Below are 19,462 nucleotides of genomic sequence, written 5' to 3'. Positions count from 1 at the left end.
CCAAGACCAAGAAGTCCAACAGCAAGTCACATGTCGAGAACAAGAGTTTGAACTCAAGCGTCTTTCTAAACGAGGTCGTAGCAGCGCTCACATTTCTCTGCATGTGGAGTTTCAGTCTGAAAGTATGCTCTTTGTGTTCTGCATCTGTAAACAATAAAAGTTCCCCTTTTTACTGCAACAGCACTCAGTAAACCACCTCCCTCTGTGGCTCAGCTAGTGCCAACTCTTTGCCCAACTCTTTATGTAACATCGACACGAGTACAGAGCTCAGAGCACATACAGTATGTACATCACAGTGTGACAGACCAGCTTTTACATTTCCTCAAACACTGAAACACACTCCACAGCGCCCTGACAACCACCGACAACAAGACTGCAAACCTCGACTGTCACAGCTGATAAGGGCAACAAAGGACACTCTCATGTCATCTGATATTCAGGTTCCCCAGCTTCCTACATTATCAGAGCTGGAAACAAGTATTAAATACTGCATCAACACTTCAGCAGGCCTGACAGTTTTATCTTCTCAGGCTGAAAAGTATGACACGACCATATAAAGATATCTAAAGATGATTCTGGGGTTAAATTATCAGAGTCAGCAGCTTCTTTTATGAAACTCTGATTTGAGCTAAAGAGTTGATATTTCCCAAAGTCAACACTGTGACACTTCACAAAAAAAGACAAGGAAGTCTCAAAGCCAAAGAAACCTACAAGTCTGAAGTTGGTTTCAAGTCAAAAAGATCAATTTATTACTTGGAAAAACCCAAGACAAGACTTGAGGGACCATTAAAAAAGGAGTTTGGTTCAATTTAAGACCAAAATGTCTCAAAACAAGCCATTCAAAAAAGGGGTGCTGTGCTTTTTTAGTATTTATTCTGGTTTTGTGAAAATTCCACCAATCGTCCAAGATCGTTCTTTGTGTTTGTCAAGACCAACAAATAAAGTCACATGAAATATGGAAAGGCACTAAATTAGGTACTTTTAAAGGTTCAGGCTGAATTCCATCTGGAGTACAGATTACCAATTCACGTAAAATCAAACGGTACCTAAACGGATCCTTGCGCCTGTGAGGGAGTGGAAGAGTTGGCGATTTTCCATGCTGGACATGAACACAGCATTGAAAGGTTATATACTGAGGAATAAATGTGTTGAATTGAAAAACCTGAAGATTTTATTACTAAACATATTTGTATTTGTTATAACATAAACAAATTGATATTTTTTTACCATATATACACAAAAAAGTACCAAAAAATGGAACCATTGAGTACCGATACCGATTGCAAGGTACTGGGCATCTGTACCGTAACGTTTCGGATGTGAAAGGTACCCATCCCTACATACAAGTCCAAGTCCAAGTCCTTAGGACACAAAAACAGCACAGTCTTTAACCAAAATCAAACATGGAGCCATGAGCCTAAAACCAAGTCCCATGTCAGGTTCAAGTTAACAACAGAAAGTCTTGAGTGTAGTCTCAAGATCTGAGTCAACAAGTCAGACCTTTGGACAAGAACAGAACTAGGACAGGAAGTCTGTGGCTAGCTTTTACTAAAGGTGTCATCAGAGTTTTGTAAAACCTGGAGTAATTTTCCTTAACTCCAAAAAGCCTATTTTTGCAAGAAAATAAATTGGTATCACTAGGGCTGGGACGATATGCTTAGGAATGGGTACTTTTCACATTTGAAACGATACAGTACCGGTGCCTAGTACCTGGCAATCGGTACCGGTACTCAATGGTACCAATTTTTGGTACTTTTTTGTGTATATATGGTAAAAAAATATCAATTTGTTAAATGATAAATTTTTTTTTTTTTCAATTTTACATATTTATTCTTCAATATATAAAATTGCAGTGCTGTGTTCATGTCCAGCATGGAAAATTGCTAACTCTTCCATTCCTTCACAGTCACAAGGATGCCTTTAGGTACCTATACATGGTATCTTTTGATTTACGTGAATCAGTTCCCGGTACTTTTGACAGACTTTGGTCCCTACCTATAAAAGTACCTAATTCGGTACCCATCCCTGGATATGCTTTTCTCACTATTCGATTCCATTACCATTTTTGGGGTTCCGATTTGATTCACATTGCGATTCTTCGTTACTTACGATTTTTAGTTTTCTTTTTTTTTTGACACCAGACTACGTGAAAAAGTTAAGTGATAATGATAATGTCTACAGACCATATCAGGAGCCATATTTTCCATAAAATGCACATTACGTGAGTCACAGAGAAACATTTCGCCCTCTGCTGGAGAAAAGCAGAAAAAAATTTCCAACACAGTTCGTAAGCAAAGACTGAAAAGAAGAATTTGGATTAAAAAAAAAAGTTTTTTGACAAAGAATCATGGTTTTGATATTGCCAAATAAAAAATCCTGATACATCATGCAGCATTTTTTCTCCCAGCTCTCGATATCACGTGAAACGACCGAACACAGAGCAGGACAGGAGAGCAGCTCTGACAAACCAGATCAAACCCATCGGTGTAAAACAGGATGTGTGACGTTGTTATGAGACCAACTGCACGCTGCAGGAGGAAAAGAGTGTGTGCTGCAGAGTGTAGAGAGCAACAGGAGGAGGCCAAAGATGAACTGAGGTGGCTGAAATATAAGCAGCACAAAAAGCAGGTTATTAAAAGAGAAAGAGAAAAACAAATCTGTGCAGATGTCAAAAAGACGGTCAAACTGTGATAACAAGCTGCAGAAATGAGACCAAGAACAGAGCAGACAGGAAGTTCACGACACTCACAGATCATAACAGAGGCTGTTGGCATGACAACCACACAGGGGGTGTGCCTGTCGGTGTTTTTCTGATTGTTATTAAATATAAAACAGCTGAAGTCTGAGTTTTAGTGTCTCTCAATCACTAGCTGATAAAACCTTTGCAAACACACTCTTACGTAACTCATGTACGATCACAACAGTGGAGTTATTAATCGGTTTATTGACCCTGCAGCTGTTAGATCTGAGAGGGACAATCAAACCATTCATCCCAGGAGGAGGAGGAGGAGGGCAACCGGAAGCAGTGCATTGTGGGAAAGAGAAATTTCTGCACAAAGGTGAAGGAGCTCTGCTTTGACCTGTGACTGACAGGTGATTTAAGCAGCACGAAAACAGCCGAGACCATTAATAAAGGTTTTATAATGGACAATGAAAGTTTCAGTCCGAGCCATGGATAATAGAGGATTTTAAAACGGGAAAAGTACAGTGATCTGGAGCGTGCTTCAAAGCCTTTACTGATTTTAACTCCTTATAATCAGGGCATTAATTCATCCCTGCCGATGACTGTTTTCACATTAAGTGAGAACATTTTTAAAAATAACACTGGATACTACATTTCCCATGATGCAACAGGATGGTTCTCTCCCTAAAAGTTCCACAGCCTGGAACTTAGAATAACCTAACGACCTCAGTGTGGTTTCATCACTCTGACATCATCAAGATAATGTTCTCTGATTGGCTGATCAAATTTTGTGTCCTGGAAAAAGCTGAATTTTCTGCTTTAGAACAAAAAAATAAAAAGATTATTGTTTTGTTTATAGACTGTAATAAATAAACAATAAAATCATTTTTTAGTGGGTAGTTATGATGACAGGTTATTGATCAGCTGATTAAGGTCATTGAGACATGCGGCTCCAGCTGTCACAGCGTAGATAAGTTATCCCCTGAACCTTGATCCTTCATTAAACATATCTCAGCTGATAAAGGATTAAAGTGATATTAAACTTAATTGTTTTAATGGTAAGCATCTAACTAATAACTCTAGCCATGTGTCCCAGAGTCACCCTGACTGCTGGAAACCTCCTCCTGTGCATGTGTGTGGGAGAGAAAGTGTGTGTTCCTGCAATAAAGTCCTGTTTACGATTCTCTCATTAAGTTCCTCTGACCCACGCTGATCGCTGAGCTTTTAAAGAGAGAGCAGATAAGAGCTCCTCAGATAGTTAAGATCAGGACAAACAGAAGAAACTCTTTACTTCTTCATCAGTCTGAGTCATTTTAGGAAAAGAAAAGATGAATTCATCCAAGTGTCAGTCTGCAGCACGAGACTGTTTCAGAGGATGTTTGATCAGAGGGAGGGCAGGTTTCTCTTTCTTTCTCCTTATTGCTACAACAGTTTAATGTCTAAGGGAGGAAATTCTTCTTCTTTATTCAGAGTTCAAACATTGGGAATACAGGGAGAGAGAAAGAAGGAAATGAAAAGAGAGAAAGATAAGAAAACAGCAAGAGCAAAGAGAGAGGAAGTCAGCAAGACAGAAGAAAACAAAAATGGAGAGAAAAAGAAGGAAAAGAGAATCAGAAATAATGAAAGAAATAAAAAAAAAGAAAAAAAGAAGGAAAAGAAAATGACAAAAAAAAGAAATGAGAGGAAAACAAGAAAAAGTGAAAAAGAGAAAAAATGGAGCAAGGTAAATGAGAAAGTGAGGAAGAACAGAGGAATGACTCAGAGAAAAAAACAGGGAAAAAGAGAAAAAGATAAAGAAATGTTAGAAAGAAAAGACGAACCGGAAAAAAAGAGACAGAAATAAAACAAAGAAAAAAGGGAGAAAAAAAAACAGAAAGAAATGAAAAAAGAGAAAAGAAAGAAAAGAAAGAAAAACAGAGAGAAATGAAAGAGAAGCAAAGAAAGAAAAGGAGAGAAAACAGACAGAAAGGCAAAACAGTGACAGAAGTGGAAAAAGAAAAAAACAAAGAAAAAAGAGAAAACTGAAAAGGAAAAAGGAGCGAAGACAAAGACAGAAACTGAAAAAAAGAGAAAGAGAAAAAGAGAAAAAAAAGATGACGGGGGAAAGGGGAAAAAGAAAAAGGAAAAGGAGAAAAGAAAAAAAAAGAGAGAAAAAAAGAGAAAAAAAGAGAGAAAAGGAGAAAACAGTGGAAAGGGGGGGGGGGTTCAGAAAAGGGAAAGGAAAAAAAGAGAAGGGAGAGGAAAAAAACAGAAATAGAAAGAAGAGAAGAGAAAACCGAGAAAGAAAAAATGAAAGGAGACAAAGAAAGAAACCAGAGAAAAGAGAAAAAGAAAAAGAAAAAGAAAAAGAAAAAAGAGAACACGGGGGGAAGGGGAGACAGAAAAAGGAAAAAGAGAGAAGGAAAAAAAGAGAGAGGACTCTTCTCCTTTAGTTTATTTTCACCGTGATGCTGAGTTTTAACCGCTCTGTCAATCAGCTGCTGCAGGGGATCATGGGATACATCATGACCGCTGCAGGCAAACTGCATCCACATGACACACAACACACTGACTGTCAGAGAACAAACAACACACGGTGCCTAGTGTGGGGTACTTTGGCTTCACTTTTATACAACCAGAGGAGGCAGAGACGCGCCATGTATCTTTACAAACACTGGACAGTTTATTCTAAAGGGTTAAAAACAGTTTACGTCTCCTCCACTTTTCCTCTGATCTGTTCTTTCTCTGTTTGTCCTCCTGATTCCTGTGTTTGTCTTTCCGCTGTTATCTCACCTGCACAAACTCACCTTTCCCTGCTACAAACCTCTGATCCTGAGGAGGGAAACTAATCTACGCATGTCATTATCTGAGAGCTGATTCTGCTCAGAGTCTGTTTGAACGTATAGATACTGAACATAGCTTAAATAACTCAGGAGTCCATCCGACAGGTGCACACCTGGACAGGAAGGTGTTTGACCACAGGCTCCACAGGTATGAGTGACATCACTGCAGAGCTATGAGGCTGCAGGGTGACCGGATTAAACAGAGATGATATCACCCTCCTCCTCTTCCTCCTCCTCTTCCTCCTGCGTTTCCCTGCTGACACGTTTCCACTCCGAGTTATCTAACAGCCCACCTGAGGACGAGTCTGCAGACGTCACCACGAGTCACCTGGGACGACGAGAAGCTGAACACTGAAACTGTAACTCTACTCTGCTGTCTCCATGATTTTTGTTTGTTTCTGTCCCGGCACCTTAGAGACCACCTGTCAATCAGGCTGTGGGCGGGGCCAGGGACAGGTGAGTGATTAACACACCTCGAGCTGTTAACCTCTCACCTGTTGGGCCTTCAAACATGACTCTAAACTCAACACAGGTGTGAGGGTGCCGGGGTCGACCTCACACTGCTGCTCTGAATCAAAGCACCACCTCATAAACGGTGTTTTATTGTGGAGCTGAAACCTTCAGAGAGTGAACACTTCCGCCTCCATCCACGCCGAACAATACCCCGCTGCCTGTGAGCCGCCGCCGTCTGCCGCACAGCTTCACACGGTTACATTGTTCGCAGGCCGCCACGAGTGAAAAGCTTCACCTCAGTTTCCATGGAGCGTCTACAGACAGGAAGGCAGCGGCAGATTAAATGTGAGGGGTGTTACACAGGAATCCTGGCTGCTCACACACACATGGAGACACAAACACACACACACACATCTGCGGTGTAGAAGACAGACTGCAGACCAGCAACAACACCAACAAACAGAGAGAGACAGAGGCTGCAGAGTTTAACACGTCAGGAAACACAGCTGGAGTTTCTCCCGTCACTTCTGTTCAGTAAAGTGAGCTTTAAATTAGCTTTAATCATAATTATCACCCAATATATCAGATCAGTTTAATAACTGACCCGCTGTTATATCTCAGGCTGCATTACACTGTACTCCACTTCACTTGGCCCTAATCTTCATCAAAGGCTGTTTAATTTCCCAGCTTTGAAAGATTAGATCGACCTTTCAATGGCTGTACATACCTACGAAGAAGGAAAAGGGCCATTGAAAAAAAAAAGTCCTTTTTTTCCTGAAATAAATAGATAAATAATTGTTTAAAAGTCCTTTTTATTTGAAATAAATAAATAAAAGTCCTTTTTATCTGAAATAAATAAATAAATAAATAAATAAAAGCCCTTTTATCTGAAATAAAAAAATAAATAAAAGTCCTTTTTTATCTGAAATAAATAAATAAATAAAAGTCCTTTTTTCTAAAATAAATAAATAAATAAATAAGTCCTTTTTTTCTGAAATAAATAAATAAATAAATAAAAGTCCTTTTTTCTAAAAATAAATGAATAAATAAATAAAAGTCCTTTTATCTGAAATAAATAAATAAATAAATAAGTCCTTTTTTCTGAAATAAATAAATAAATAAAAGTCCTTTTTTTCTGAAATAAAAGTCAGAATTCTGAATTTAGAGAAAAAAGTAAGAATTCATAGATTCAAGTAAAAATTCTGAGATTTATGTCAGAATTCTAACTTTTTTTCTTAGAATCGTGATTAGAGTCAGAATTCTGAGAAAAAAAATAGTCATAAAAAAAAGTACTTGATTTTTTTTCTTTTTTTCAGTGGCTTTATCCTCTTCCATAGGCACTACAAACTAGGGATGGGTATGAGTAATCGAATACTGGAATACTGACATACAGGAATACTCGCCGTTGATCCAATTTTTTTTTTTTATTACCTTATTTTCTGATGGAAAAAATTCAAAATTCTGAGATTAAAGTCAGAGTTTTGACTTTAATCTGTGAATTCTAAGAAAAAATGGTGATAATTAGAAAAAAATCATGTTTTTTTCTCTTTTTCCAGTGGCTTTATTCTCTTTTGTAGGTACCAGTACAATTTAGGGATGGGTATGAGTAATCAAATACTACTTTTTGAGTGACATTTTTTTACTTGCGTACCTTTGCGAGCACTTTTGGCGACATAACTTTAACAAATACAGTGTTAAATGTGTGACTCAGTTTTTTGTTGGCTAACTGAAGATACCAGGTAAGAAAATAATTTACTCAGCTGCCGGCATTTCCAGAGCATCTTGAATGATCTTTCAAGATCCAAATAGTATTTATTTCTCTGACTATGTAAACACTGAAACTACTTCAGAAGAGTGGACTCTCTTCTTCAATGTCTTTTTTCCGGTTTTTGATCCAAAAACAGACAAAACAAACTCTTTTTTTTGATTGCGTTCATCTTGGGCGCTCCATCTTTAGACCCTCTCCGTGATTGTATTTTCTCACGATTGCACAGCTCTTTCTCTCTGAACTACCTTGACACATCATCTCAGATTGTTTTTTTTGTTTGTTTTGTTTTTTGATATCATTAGATATCGGTTATTGGCCACAATTTTCAAATCGGTGCATCCCCAAAAATAATTTACAGGTTATAAACTTATAACTTCTCCAGCCACAGCTTCAGCGGAGCCAGATTTCAGCAAATACAACTTTTTATACAGCAGTTATGGCAAAACTCTAGGCACATGTTATAACAATGAAATCAAAAACATAACAAATACAGAACCGTCAGCTACACCTGCGACATGTCAGTCAAGAAAAGTGGCGTCTGGAAATACTTCAGGAGAAAACAGCAGAGACAGAAAACAGTCTTGCATCATGTCAGTTGCCAGCCATGAGTCTCCTGAAGTATAAATAAATAAATAAAACATTATTATATATAATTTTTGTGCACAGTGCTGCACATAATCATGCAACAAAACAACAAAATATCCTGGCTGCAGAAATAAAATGCTGCAAGCTGCATGCTCATAGACCTCCAACAGGAACTTTCTTCAGCTTTGCCTTTGCCAAAAAGTTCCTGGGCAGCTGGAGCTCTAAAGACTAAAGGGAAAGCTCTGTGACAATTAATGTTATTCAGATTTTAATCACTAGGTCCAGCTCAAATAAGCCTGAATCTCTGAGCCCTGTCTCCACAGCTTGAGCAGCCTTGAACCTGCATCATTTCAACAGGTGCTCTACAAAACAGCACTCTGACAGAGAATTCAATTAATGGACTGCAGTAAATCTTCTCCTATCATGATGCCTTCCACTGAATGAATCACTTCCTCCCTTTACAACACACTCATCTTCACGTGCTCCAACAACAGAGCTGGGGGTCTCTTCAAAACAGAGATGGGTTGTCTTCTTTAGAAACACTTCAATAAGAGGATGATGAACTCCTTTAAGTTCAGGTCAACCTTAAAACCCATTTTTACAACCACTTTCAGGACAGATTTTAAAAAGCGTCCTAAAACAACCAAACCCCATTAACGAACTTCATAGTTTTATGGAAATGTGCTTCGCAGCAAAATTTGTTGAACTCTACAACAAGTAAGAGTATATAAGGTGTTTGATTATGTACAGATGTCATGTTCGGCATCAGTGATTTTTTAATTTTATTGAACAGAAAGACCGGATTTAACTTTGACAAGTGTCGAAACTATGAAACACGAGCAACGTGTTCGGCGAGCAGAGAGATAGGAATGGCAGCACTGCAAACAAATGAAGCCGAAGTAGCACCATAAAGAGCACTCCTGTGTGGATGTAATTAATGCCGAATACAAATATTTAACATTACGATTATGAATCGTATTCATATCATACTCGAAAAGCTACACACACGTAGCAGGAGCATGATAACAAAGAATAGTGTAGTTTTTTGATGGAGTTTTGTTTGCTCCATTCTTCACAAAACCGGGCACGCATCGTTACTTCACTTCCTGGCATAAGCGTGGTCCCTTAAAAACAAAAGCAGTCGGCTGCCAGTCCTGCTTTCATCGCGGTTTATGAGGTTCCCCGTTCACACACAGACATGTTAAGTCTAGTTTACTCTGAACGGTTTCTAACGGCTAACATCCTCACACAGAGCCCCCGGCGTCCGTTTCTGAGCTCATTCCCTCCCGCTGAGGAGCCGCTAGCCCCGGCCGGCTAACAGGTAGACTTCAGAGGAGAGAGATAACTTACAGATGTGAGAAGAGGTCTCATCTGCTCGCTGCTTTCTTCCTCCATCTTCACCAAACGCGCTCAGGACTCCTCTTCCTCTCCTCGGGAAGTTGATCATTCACCCGAGCTGGCAAACCGCTGCCGGTTCCCTTTCTTCTCTTAACGTCCCCCCACTTCTTTCACTGCCTGGAATATATTAACTCCAGCTGTAGCCCCGCCCCTTCTCTGACTGACAGCTCGGTCTGCCAGTGGTATGTCAGCGAACGTTTTACTCCACCAATCATGAGGCCGGATGAAGGAGTGGGCGGAGCTCTACCGGTAATGAGACAGGGCAGTTTTCTCTAATTAAATGCACATTAATTTAACATAATTAAAAAAAAGAAACATACATATTTTCATTAAAAAAAACACAACTTAATCATTATAATACGTAAATATATGACAAAGTTTTAATATTTTGTCATTCTAACTCAAAATGACAGTCAAGTGTCAGGTTTCCCATGTGTCTATGTTGAAGTTCTCCTGTCCTGTGACTGTTTTGAATAAAAAATAGTGCACTTTATGACAAATATTCTAAATTAAAGTCTTAAATTGTTATATTTGTGATCAAAAGGTGTCTAAAAACAATCTTTAACAGACATATGCTAAAATATAGATGTCAAACATGTATAAGGGAGTAAGGGAAGCTAACATACAAACAAATTTATGCTCAATACAAAGTATAAAGAGCTTAACAACCACACACAAAAATCTAAAAATTAAATGAATAAGAAGAAATTACAATATTAACATGACATGATGTTTATTTATAGAAAAAAGGGGCTCTTGGAGAATGGTAAAATGTCCATTAAAACAAAAGCAAATATTTAATGGCTTTAATAAGGTGCAGCAGAAAGTCTTAAGACAAAATTAATCCTGTAAGAAGCATTTGACCTGCATATGTGAAGGTTTAACAGACTAATTCTGCAGAAAAACGCTCCAAATTAGAGATTCATGGGTTAAGAGTTCAAACCAAGTCATGGTGGTGACCCAGTGCCCTGAATACACCTGCACGTCCCTGCAGCCATGTGACGTTGGTCCAAGGCCACACACTGATTTTGGGCGATTAGTGTTTGCAAAGTCCAAATTCAATTGTTATTTAAAGTAAAAACCCCAAAGAGCCTTTGGAGATATTGGGTGTAAAGGTGTCTCAGTGAGTAAAAAACAATAAGGCTCTGGATGTCTACTCCATGTAACGCCATAAACAAATATTTGAAATCAGATAACAGTTTAAGCTAAAATACTGGTGGAAGTTCTTGTGCATTGGCAGATTTATTTCATTACTTTTCATGGCAGGCGAGTTCACTTGTTGACTCTTGAGTTAAAAAGGGGCCCTCTGGTGCCCCCATAGTATCTTTACATAATTTACAGCCCTCTCTTGTGATTTAGAAAACCTTTTTTTTTCCACGTCTCTCTGAAAAAAAGTAGAGTATGTAGGATTTTCTTGAAAAATAAGACATAAACTCTAACAGGAATAATCCTGTTAAGTCATCTCCTATAGGTCTCTACACATGTGTGTCAGTGTTTGTGTTTGCCTCAACCCCTTCCTCTGCCTGAATGTTAACGTTTTGGTTGTTTTGGGGCGTTTCTGGGCAGACAGTAAGCATAGTGACATCAGCTAATCACAGAAAACCCTGTGTGCAAGTGACTTTGCATGTTGATTAGCGAGTGGAAGAAGCTAACTTGAGCGGCTACGGTAGCGAACGTAGCACAGAGGAAGAAAAACCAACCAAAGTAAAATGAAACGGCAAACAGATCAAGCTTTTACCTAAATGAATGTAAAATTTGGCTTTACTCGCTTTCAGGGACCTGGAGAGCAGCACGTGAGTTAGCTTTCTGCTAACCAGGTATGTGTCAAATACCTGTGGTTAGCTTGTACTAACATGCTAAGTCAGGTGCATGGCCATCGTGTCTCTCCCACATAGAAACACAATGCTACAGGTGGTTGCTGGGCTAGTGAGTGTGTTCACATAGTCATGGTCAGGGGCTGTGGGTGTGTGCTGCAGCTGGCACTGAGCCAAGAAGGAGGAGTCCAGTTTGAATGTTGTGTTTACTGACAAGGGGGTGGAACTATGCGCAGACCTTGGTGTTTGAGGCCCACCCAAGATCCTTGCGCCCTGATATTTTTATTTCAGCTAGTCTGGTGAAGGTTTGGTTCTATTTCTTTGGAGTGTATTGATCATTTTACAGACAGATTCTGGGATTTCTACGTCATGTGTAGATGTTTGAAAATCTGCACATGCTCAGTCTGAACATCCACTAATTTATACATATGACAGCAATATGATAAAGAAAGATTTTCACACTTTGAGTTTTGGGAGTATGAAGTGTTTAAAGTAACACCAAGCAATCACAACAGAATACAACCCATTAACATTCAGTTTTCTGACATCAGCTCACTTTTTAAACAGATATGATGATGTAATTAGCCCTAAATCTCATTTATAGGACCCAATTTATAAAGCTAGTATTAGTAAAGCTAATACTTTTTAGCTCTCGACCTCAAAAAGCTGTGATCAGTGACCTGTCTCTAAGAGATAAAGTGGCCTAAGAGGAGTGTATGGCTAAAGTAAGCTGCAGATACAGTTAAATAGTTTCTGTAGCTTCATGATGACATCTGCAGACAACATGGCCTCCATGATTAAAAACATGAAAAGCTCGAGAGGAAACAGATGAGAGGACGCGTAGAACAGATCAAGATGATGTAAACTGGGAGAAAATCACAGAAACATGAACATTATTACAGAAAAAGATCAAAGTAGTGAAAGTGATTGTGTAAATCCAGGCCTGCTGAATAGGGAGGTCATTTTTCCCGCTCTGCCTGGCAGGCCTTGAATGCAGCACAGTCCCCCTTCTGTGGGAAACACCGGGACAGCATACATCAGAGGATGGAAACCTGCGGTATGATTGTTAAAAATCAGACTTAATCATTTCAGCGGAGCCATATTTAAGCAGCTTTGACTCCACTTCACAGTAAAATGACCTTTTGAACAGCTTATCTGTGATTAGCAGCTTCATGTTGGTTCTGGGTTTCCCTCCTGTGGCTCCTGCCGGCAGCTGTAATCCTGACAGATTATTTCATTACACTGAAGTCATTGTTGTTCCCACAAAGGCTTGGTTCAGAGGTTCCCAAAATGTCACACAAACTATTCTGCAAAGGAGCCCTTTATTATGAGCCAACATAATGTAACCTGTTATTTAATACCAAGCACAGCTGTAGGCTTGAAACGAATGCTTTTCACATGTGTTACAGTGAATTTTGAATCTTTTGAAAGAGTTTCTGGATTTTGAGTTTAGTTAAAGGGGCTGTGAGGAGTTTGAAAGTGATCTTGAAAAAGTCTCCCTTCGAGATACATTCCTGACCATAATCCACACTTTAAAATGAGATAATCAGCCCCTAATATTGCTGGTTACAGGTTATTTTAAATTGCTACATCTTAGCTTCTTAGCTTAGAAGAGAGATCTGTGTTTTTCTCCGCTGAAAATGATTTCTGTGATTAATTTTGTAGTGATGGTGGACACTGGAGCCTAACTGTCAGACAGAAAAAGAACAGAAGAGCAGAAGAAAGCTTAACAGAAGAGAGATAGAGCACAAGCTAAAGGCTAATTAGCCCATTGGCAGCAGTTGTGCAGCCAGAGTCTGCGCAGTAGAGACTGTGAGGGATTCTGGGAGAATCTGAGTGGAACCGGGTGACAAATTTTTTTATTTTTTTTTCCAAAAGTCTAATCACTTCTTGACTCTACCTACCGACATATTTTACAATCCCCGAACAAAATACTCAAGAAAAGCAGCTGTCAATCAACATTAAACGTGAGGTAAAGCCTCATTTTTAACCTCTAATAACTAACAAAAATGAAACTTTCCAGACAACAGAGGGCTTGAATACACTGCAGCAAAATGAAATCTGAGAGTTTTTTTACTGAGTGTTTTTATTGCTGTGTTGAACTTTTAAACTTTTTAAACTTTGTTACTTGTGAAGTGCTTTGAGCTTTTAAAATTGTAAATGCACTATATAAACAAAGTTGACATTGACAATTCTTCAAATCACCACAACAATCCGGTGCGAGAAACATTTCTACCAAGTGTATTAATTCTTTAAACTTGACCACCCCCCACCTGGAATGACTGGGGAGATGGATTTTTTGACTTATACTGCAACCAGCCACCAGGGGGAGCAGTTTTTGTGTCGACCTCACTTTGAGCCTAGCAAGATGACTTCCTTTTTTTCCACAGTCTATGGCTAACACATAGCCACTTTTTACCACATTTGCTTGATGTCACGTTTCAAACCCTAGCGCTACGTCCTGTATTGATATTACCTTACCTTCGCACGTTGTATCCAGTGAAAAGTTGATTTAAACAAAGAAAACTTGTTTCAATCTGATCTCCATTTAATTCCAAAACAAACACTCGCCTCGCTAAAAGTAATTTACGACAGTGTGCAGAGACTCCGGGCCACTAGGTGGCGAGGGAGAGCAATCAGAACACATCCTCCTCACAGCATCTTTATATAAAACATTTTTGTTCATCTGCAACAAGTTCCTCCACCTCCTTTTTCTCATTCCAGATTCATAACACTTTGTTTTTAAAAGAGACCAAATCATGAAACCATGACTCAATTTTTAAAGGTTTATTGTTTCAAAAGTGATGACATTTGTTATACCGCATGCAGAAAACATTAGGTTTCACACAAAGAGTAGACATATCTTTATTAAGTTTGAGCTACTATAACTGTTAATACTTACAAAATTAAACCCATGAAGACTAAATCAACTAAAATGAAGAGTTTTTGATTATGTAACTCTATATTTACCCTGTAAAAACAAACCAAACATTTAGAGAATAGTCCAAACAAAGCAGCACTGCTTGTTCCATCTCTAAAGTTTGCAATGTTTCTGTTTTAGCCAACAGCGCTCATTCACTTCAATACTTAAAGACGATTTATAAAACATGCTGCTGTTATTATCAGAGTGTATTGTGTCAGATTAACTTGTGTTAACACGTAAACACCAGATGCATTCTCTGAAACCAGTGAAGCTCAGTCCATCTGCAGCCCCAACCCTGCGCCCTGCAGGAGTGTGTTGACGTTAGCACGTTGTGTAATGTGATTATGTCGCTGCGTTCATTAATGTCCTGCATTAAAAACCTCCACGCTGCATGCTCTCACACTTTAATCCACATTTGATCGACCTGCAGCGGGGGTTTAATCCCATTCAGACACTTTCAAAGCCTCAGCAGGGTGCCAGCTAACAACAGAGTCCATGTACTTCAACTTCACTTTAATACTGTACCTTAATGTTGAGCTATTTTATACAAATATTCTAACTTCTAACCATTTTAGACAATGGTGCATTGCTGTTTATGACATTAACAGTATATATTGTGGTTAAATGAGCAGAAAAATGCTAAACAGTTGACACAAAACATCTTATATGTTAATAAAAATCAGCTGAGACCTTTTAACTGAACTATTTCTAAGAACTTAGCGTCTAGACCGACACCTAAAGCTCTGTGTGACTCTAACGCGTCGTGAAGTGAAATTAAAAACTGCTGGACTTTAAGTCTCAGGTCTGGCCTCAGGAGACCGGCTCTCTGTCTGTGTTCAGGTGACCCTCTCCACCTTTTTATCCACTCTGGGAATAAAAACAGTCTCATGAGCTCTTCAGCCTCCGTCAGAGCGACTGTGGCGCCCTCTGCTGGCCCTGCAGCTCTCAGCTCCTCCTCATTAGAAGTGATATCATGGAGCTGCCGGAGGCTTCAGACGGGCAGGGGGAGTCCTCTCTGCTGGGCCCGGCTCAGGGTCAGCAGCTTCCTCAGGTGAGCCAGGACCAGGTGCTTCAAGCTGCCGGGGGGCTTAGAGCGGGCTAGAGCAGAGGATTGTGGGAGGTCAGGCCTGTGAGGTACAGAGAGATAGAGAGCCTATCATAACTCTACATAAAAAAATCCCTGTAACAACCTAAAGTTGCTGTTCCGCAGCAACAGAGATTCATCAAGCTTTCATTGTAAAAAAAAAAATAAATGAATAAAAAAATAAATAAGTAAATAAATAAATAAATGACTAATTAAATGACTAGCAGCATCGGCTAACAAACAAAAGCTGTAGAAATAAAGTAAAATATTTCAATTCAAATGGAGTGCCAATATATTGCATTTACAGAATTTTTCATTTAGAGCTCTGCGGGGGAAAAAAAACTTTATTTTACAGACTTTTAAACCACTGGTGACCCTGCAGCCAGTATTATATATTTTTTTAACAGCAGAATAATTTTAGTTGTTGTGATGTTTTGTAGCAGTGAGTGAGGGGGGAACGCAGTGGATATAAGACCCTGCTGTACATTGAGATGTTGAAGGGGGAATAGGCTGTGTGTGCTTCACATGGCACAGACTATCTGTCTGTGCTCCTCTGCATGGACCGATTATCTAATCTTTTAAACTTCATTTTAAAATTGGCCAATATAGCAAGGGTCATCACATCTCATTTGTTAACAGAAGACATTAAATACAGGCAAAAAAAAAAAAACCTGGGTTAGTGCCATGTGGAGCACAGACCGTCTGTCTGTACCATGTAGAAAATGAGACATAAAGAGGGTATGTTATTATTGTCATGAAAATTAAAAAAGAAAAATCCAGGTTGTAATTTACAGATAATTTATGTAATTTTACTGTTTTGTTATCTATTTAAAAAATAAAATAAAATTTGATTAAATTGAATGAAATAAAATTGAATAAAATTAAATTAGATTAAATTAAATTAAATTAAATTAAATTAAATTAAATTAAATTAAATTAAATTAAATTAAATTAAATCTAATTTATTTAATTTAACTTTATTTTATTTTATATAATTTAATTTAATTTAATTTAATTTAATTTAATTTAATTTAATTTAATTTAATTTAATTTAATTTAATTAGATTTTTTTAAGGAACAAAAAATAAGTTAAAATTTCAGGTTACTAAACAGACAATAAGGATCATATTTTTACAGCACCGAAAGCTGGTACTACCAGTTCCTACAGGTTGATCCTTTCCAACCAATCTGTGTGTATAACACTAGAGCTGAACAATCCGTGGTACCAGAGCCCCATGGTGAGCATTATCGAACAGTAAAGTCGCATAATGCTCTAAAAATGAGCAGGAAAAGACCATTCATGCTGAAAGAGAGACAGAGCATCAGGACATTTCCAGAAAGAGGTCTTTGCTCCAGAGAAATGGAGTCAGAGAAAGTCAAGGTGAGCTCAGAGAGGAGACACTCACACACTGGGACTGGAGACTCTGACAGGAAGAGGTCTGACAGACAGTGAGTCCAGCTGTTAGGGGTGATGAAGACCTGGTATCAGTGTAACTGAGGATCAAACTGTAGGACTGTACCTGGTGTGTCTGACGTTTTTGCTGTGGAGCCCGTGGCCCTGCTGCCTTGTGGTCGGGGGTCTATGGAGGCCCCCAGGGACCCTGAGGTTCCTGGACAGAACGGACAGAGATTCTCTGTAGACCAAACCACGGCGAGACGTCACGATGGGACAGTGGTGACATGTCGCCAGCTGAAGAGGAAACGACAGACTCCGGTCAGAACAAACGTTTTCATCCGCTGCTGGGTGGATGATGACAAAAAGTTACAGTGAACTTTCTAAACGTGTGTGTGTGTTTGTGTGTGTGTGTGTGTGTGTGTGTGTGTGTGTGTGTGTGTGTGTGTGTGTGTGTGTGTGCTGTAAACTGATTTGATGCTGACTGACAGATGAGGCAGAGGACGTCCTGTGTTTCAGGGCGCTGGGTCTAAATCGAGCTGTCAGTCAGCGGGGCGGCTCCCAGGGGCCCCTGCAGCAGATACAGACCTACTTCTGCTTTAATTAGACCAGCAGCTGCATAGGAACCGCTGATAGAGCCCAAACGGAGGTAAAAATGTATTTTTATTTCTATTTATCTGGGTCAGTCCCTCTGGGGTCACAGATCTGTTTCAGAGTCTCAACAGCAAAACACTCAGACTGTTTTTTTACAGTGGAGCTGCAGCTCAGCCTGGGTCAAAATTTTCTCCTTCTGGGTTTTTTTTTTCTCATTATAACATGAAAAAGATGTTTTTCATGTTTTGTTTTCTTTTGTTTTTGTGTTTTGTTTGTTTTTTCAAACCTTTGCTTTTGTTTAGAAAGTTCCAAACTGCATCAGTGGGTTAAAAAGATCATCAACTACAATATATATAAAGTTAAAATGTTGGAAAATCTGTTTAAACAGAGCATTAAAAGAAAAAAATTACTCATGGAAACCAAAAACCAAAAACACATTTTGAATCATGTTTACATAAAGTTTTTATTGATTCATGATGGATACTAAGGAGCACAGGGTCCAATGAGGATGTGTTGATAACTTAAAGAACAAGCTCACAGATTTAACAATAGTAATAATAAAATAATAATAATAATAATAATTATTATTATTATTATCATTATATATATATATATATATATATATATATATATATATATATATATATATATATATATATATATATATATATATATATATATATATATATATATATACATACAATTTGATTTTGATTTTTTTATCATTATATCAAAAAGAATAGAAAAATCTTGGCAAGGGTTTTCATATTTTTCGCATCAGAGGGTTAATGACTCATCATATAAATATTTTTCAAATATTTTCACAACATTAAATGTTGATTTTTGTTTGGACTGTTTCAAGATTTTTCCTAACCCTAAAAGATAATTTGATATTTTCTGTCATGATTCACTCTGGCCTCATATGTTTTTGTTGTGTCTTAATTTTAATGTCAGATCAACAAGTTTTAAAGTAAACAGACTTGCAAAAAGAATTAGCTTTTTTTTATTTTACAACATTTCAATACTAGACCTTCACCAGGTGATGAAGGTCTAGTACCGAAAACGTAAAAAATTTAAAAAAATATATCTTTTTACAAAACGGACGGTGTGCAGGTGTTTACTTTGGAATTGTTCCACAGGATACCTGAACCTCCAACGCACCTCTCCTGAAAAATAGATGTGCAAAGAATATTTCCTTTTATAGATCAACAAGTTTTCCAAACTTTAAAAGGATTTAGTTGAATTCTAAACATCCGAAATGGTGAGTCAAATAGGTTTATATTCTCAACAATTTAATTAAGATGTCATTATTTAAAGTGATGACATAAAGTGGTACGTGCTGCTCTTGGTCCCTGAAAATGAGATGATGACAAAACAACATCTTACGAATTTAGTCAAATAAGTTATTAAAGAATTTTATTATTGGTTTGGGGGGGGGAAAAATCTGCTAATTTCCAATCAACTCGTCATTTTTTGACAGCGCCAGTTTCCTTACTTTCCATTATCATTTGGCAAAACGTAATCAAATATGTGCTTCACAGAGAGTATCAGAGAGTAGATATCTAATAATTTCATCTTGCTTTAGTGTGAATATAAATTTTTTCCTCATTTCCTGGAAAAAAAAATTACTAAAATTTATTTTAAAAAATTAAATATTGTTCTTTACGCTATCTGTGTCTTTTAACTGTGTGAATTGTAAAAACTACTTGGTAATAATTAAAATATGATTAACACTATCCTGCTTGCTCTGGTTGTTTTTGTAAAGCTTTTTAACATATAATGAAATAAGTCATACAGGGTTAGTTATAATATTTCCATTATATTGTTTAAAACTTTTTGTTTTAATGTAGAATCTTCCAGAATAAAGAATTAAAAGCCTCAGGAAAAAGTTCAGAAAAATCATTGTCAAAATCATAAAGCTGATAAAAAATAAATAAGCTATGAA

The 19,462-nt window shown here is 37.9% G+C and overlaps 1 protein-coding gene across 1 annotated transcript in view; it reads right to left on the bottom strand.

Moving 5' to 3' along the window:
- slc4a7 (solute carrier family 4 member 7) overlaps positions 1–9,853 on the bottom strand; it is a 41,569-nt gene extending 31,716 nt beyond the window's left edge. Inside the window, exon 1 of the mRNA XM_074682631.1 lies at positions 9,662–9,853. Coding sequence (XP_074538732.1) covers positions 9,662–9,706 — 45 coding nt within the window. The 5' untranslated portion in view covers positions 9,707–9,853. The remainder of the gene's footprint in view (positions 1–9,661) is intronic.
- Positions 9,854–19,462: the final 9,609 nt, after the last annotated feature.

The sequence above is a fragment of the Halichoeres trimaculatus genome, unplaced genomic scaffold, assembly GCF_033239565.1.
Source record: "Halichoeres trimaculatus isolate MK-OKI-2021-1 unplaced genomic scaffold, fHalTri1.1 fHalTri1_scaffold_12, whole genome shotgun sequence".
Taxonomy (NCBI): domain Eukaryota; kingdom Metazoa; phylum Chordata; class Actinopteri; order Labriformes; family Labridae; genus Halichoeres; species Halichoeres trimaculatus.
Note: the sequence above shows the minus strand (reverse complement) of the source record. Positions and strands in the feature narration are given on the sequence as shown.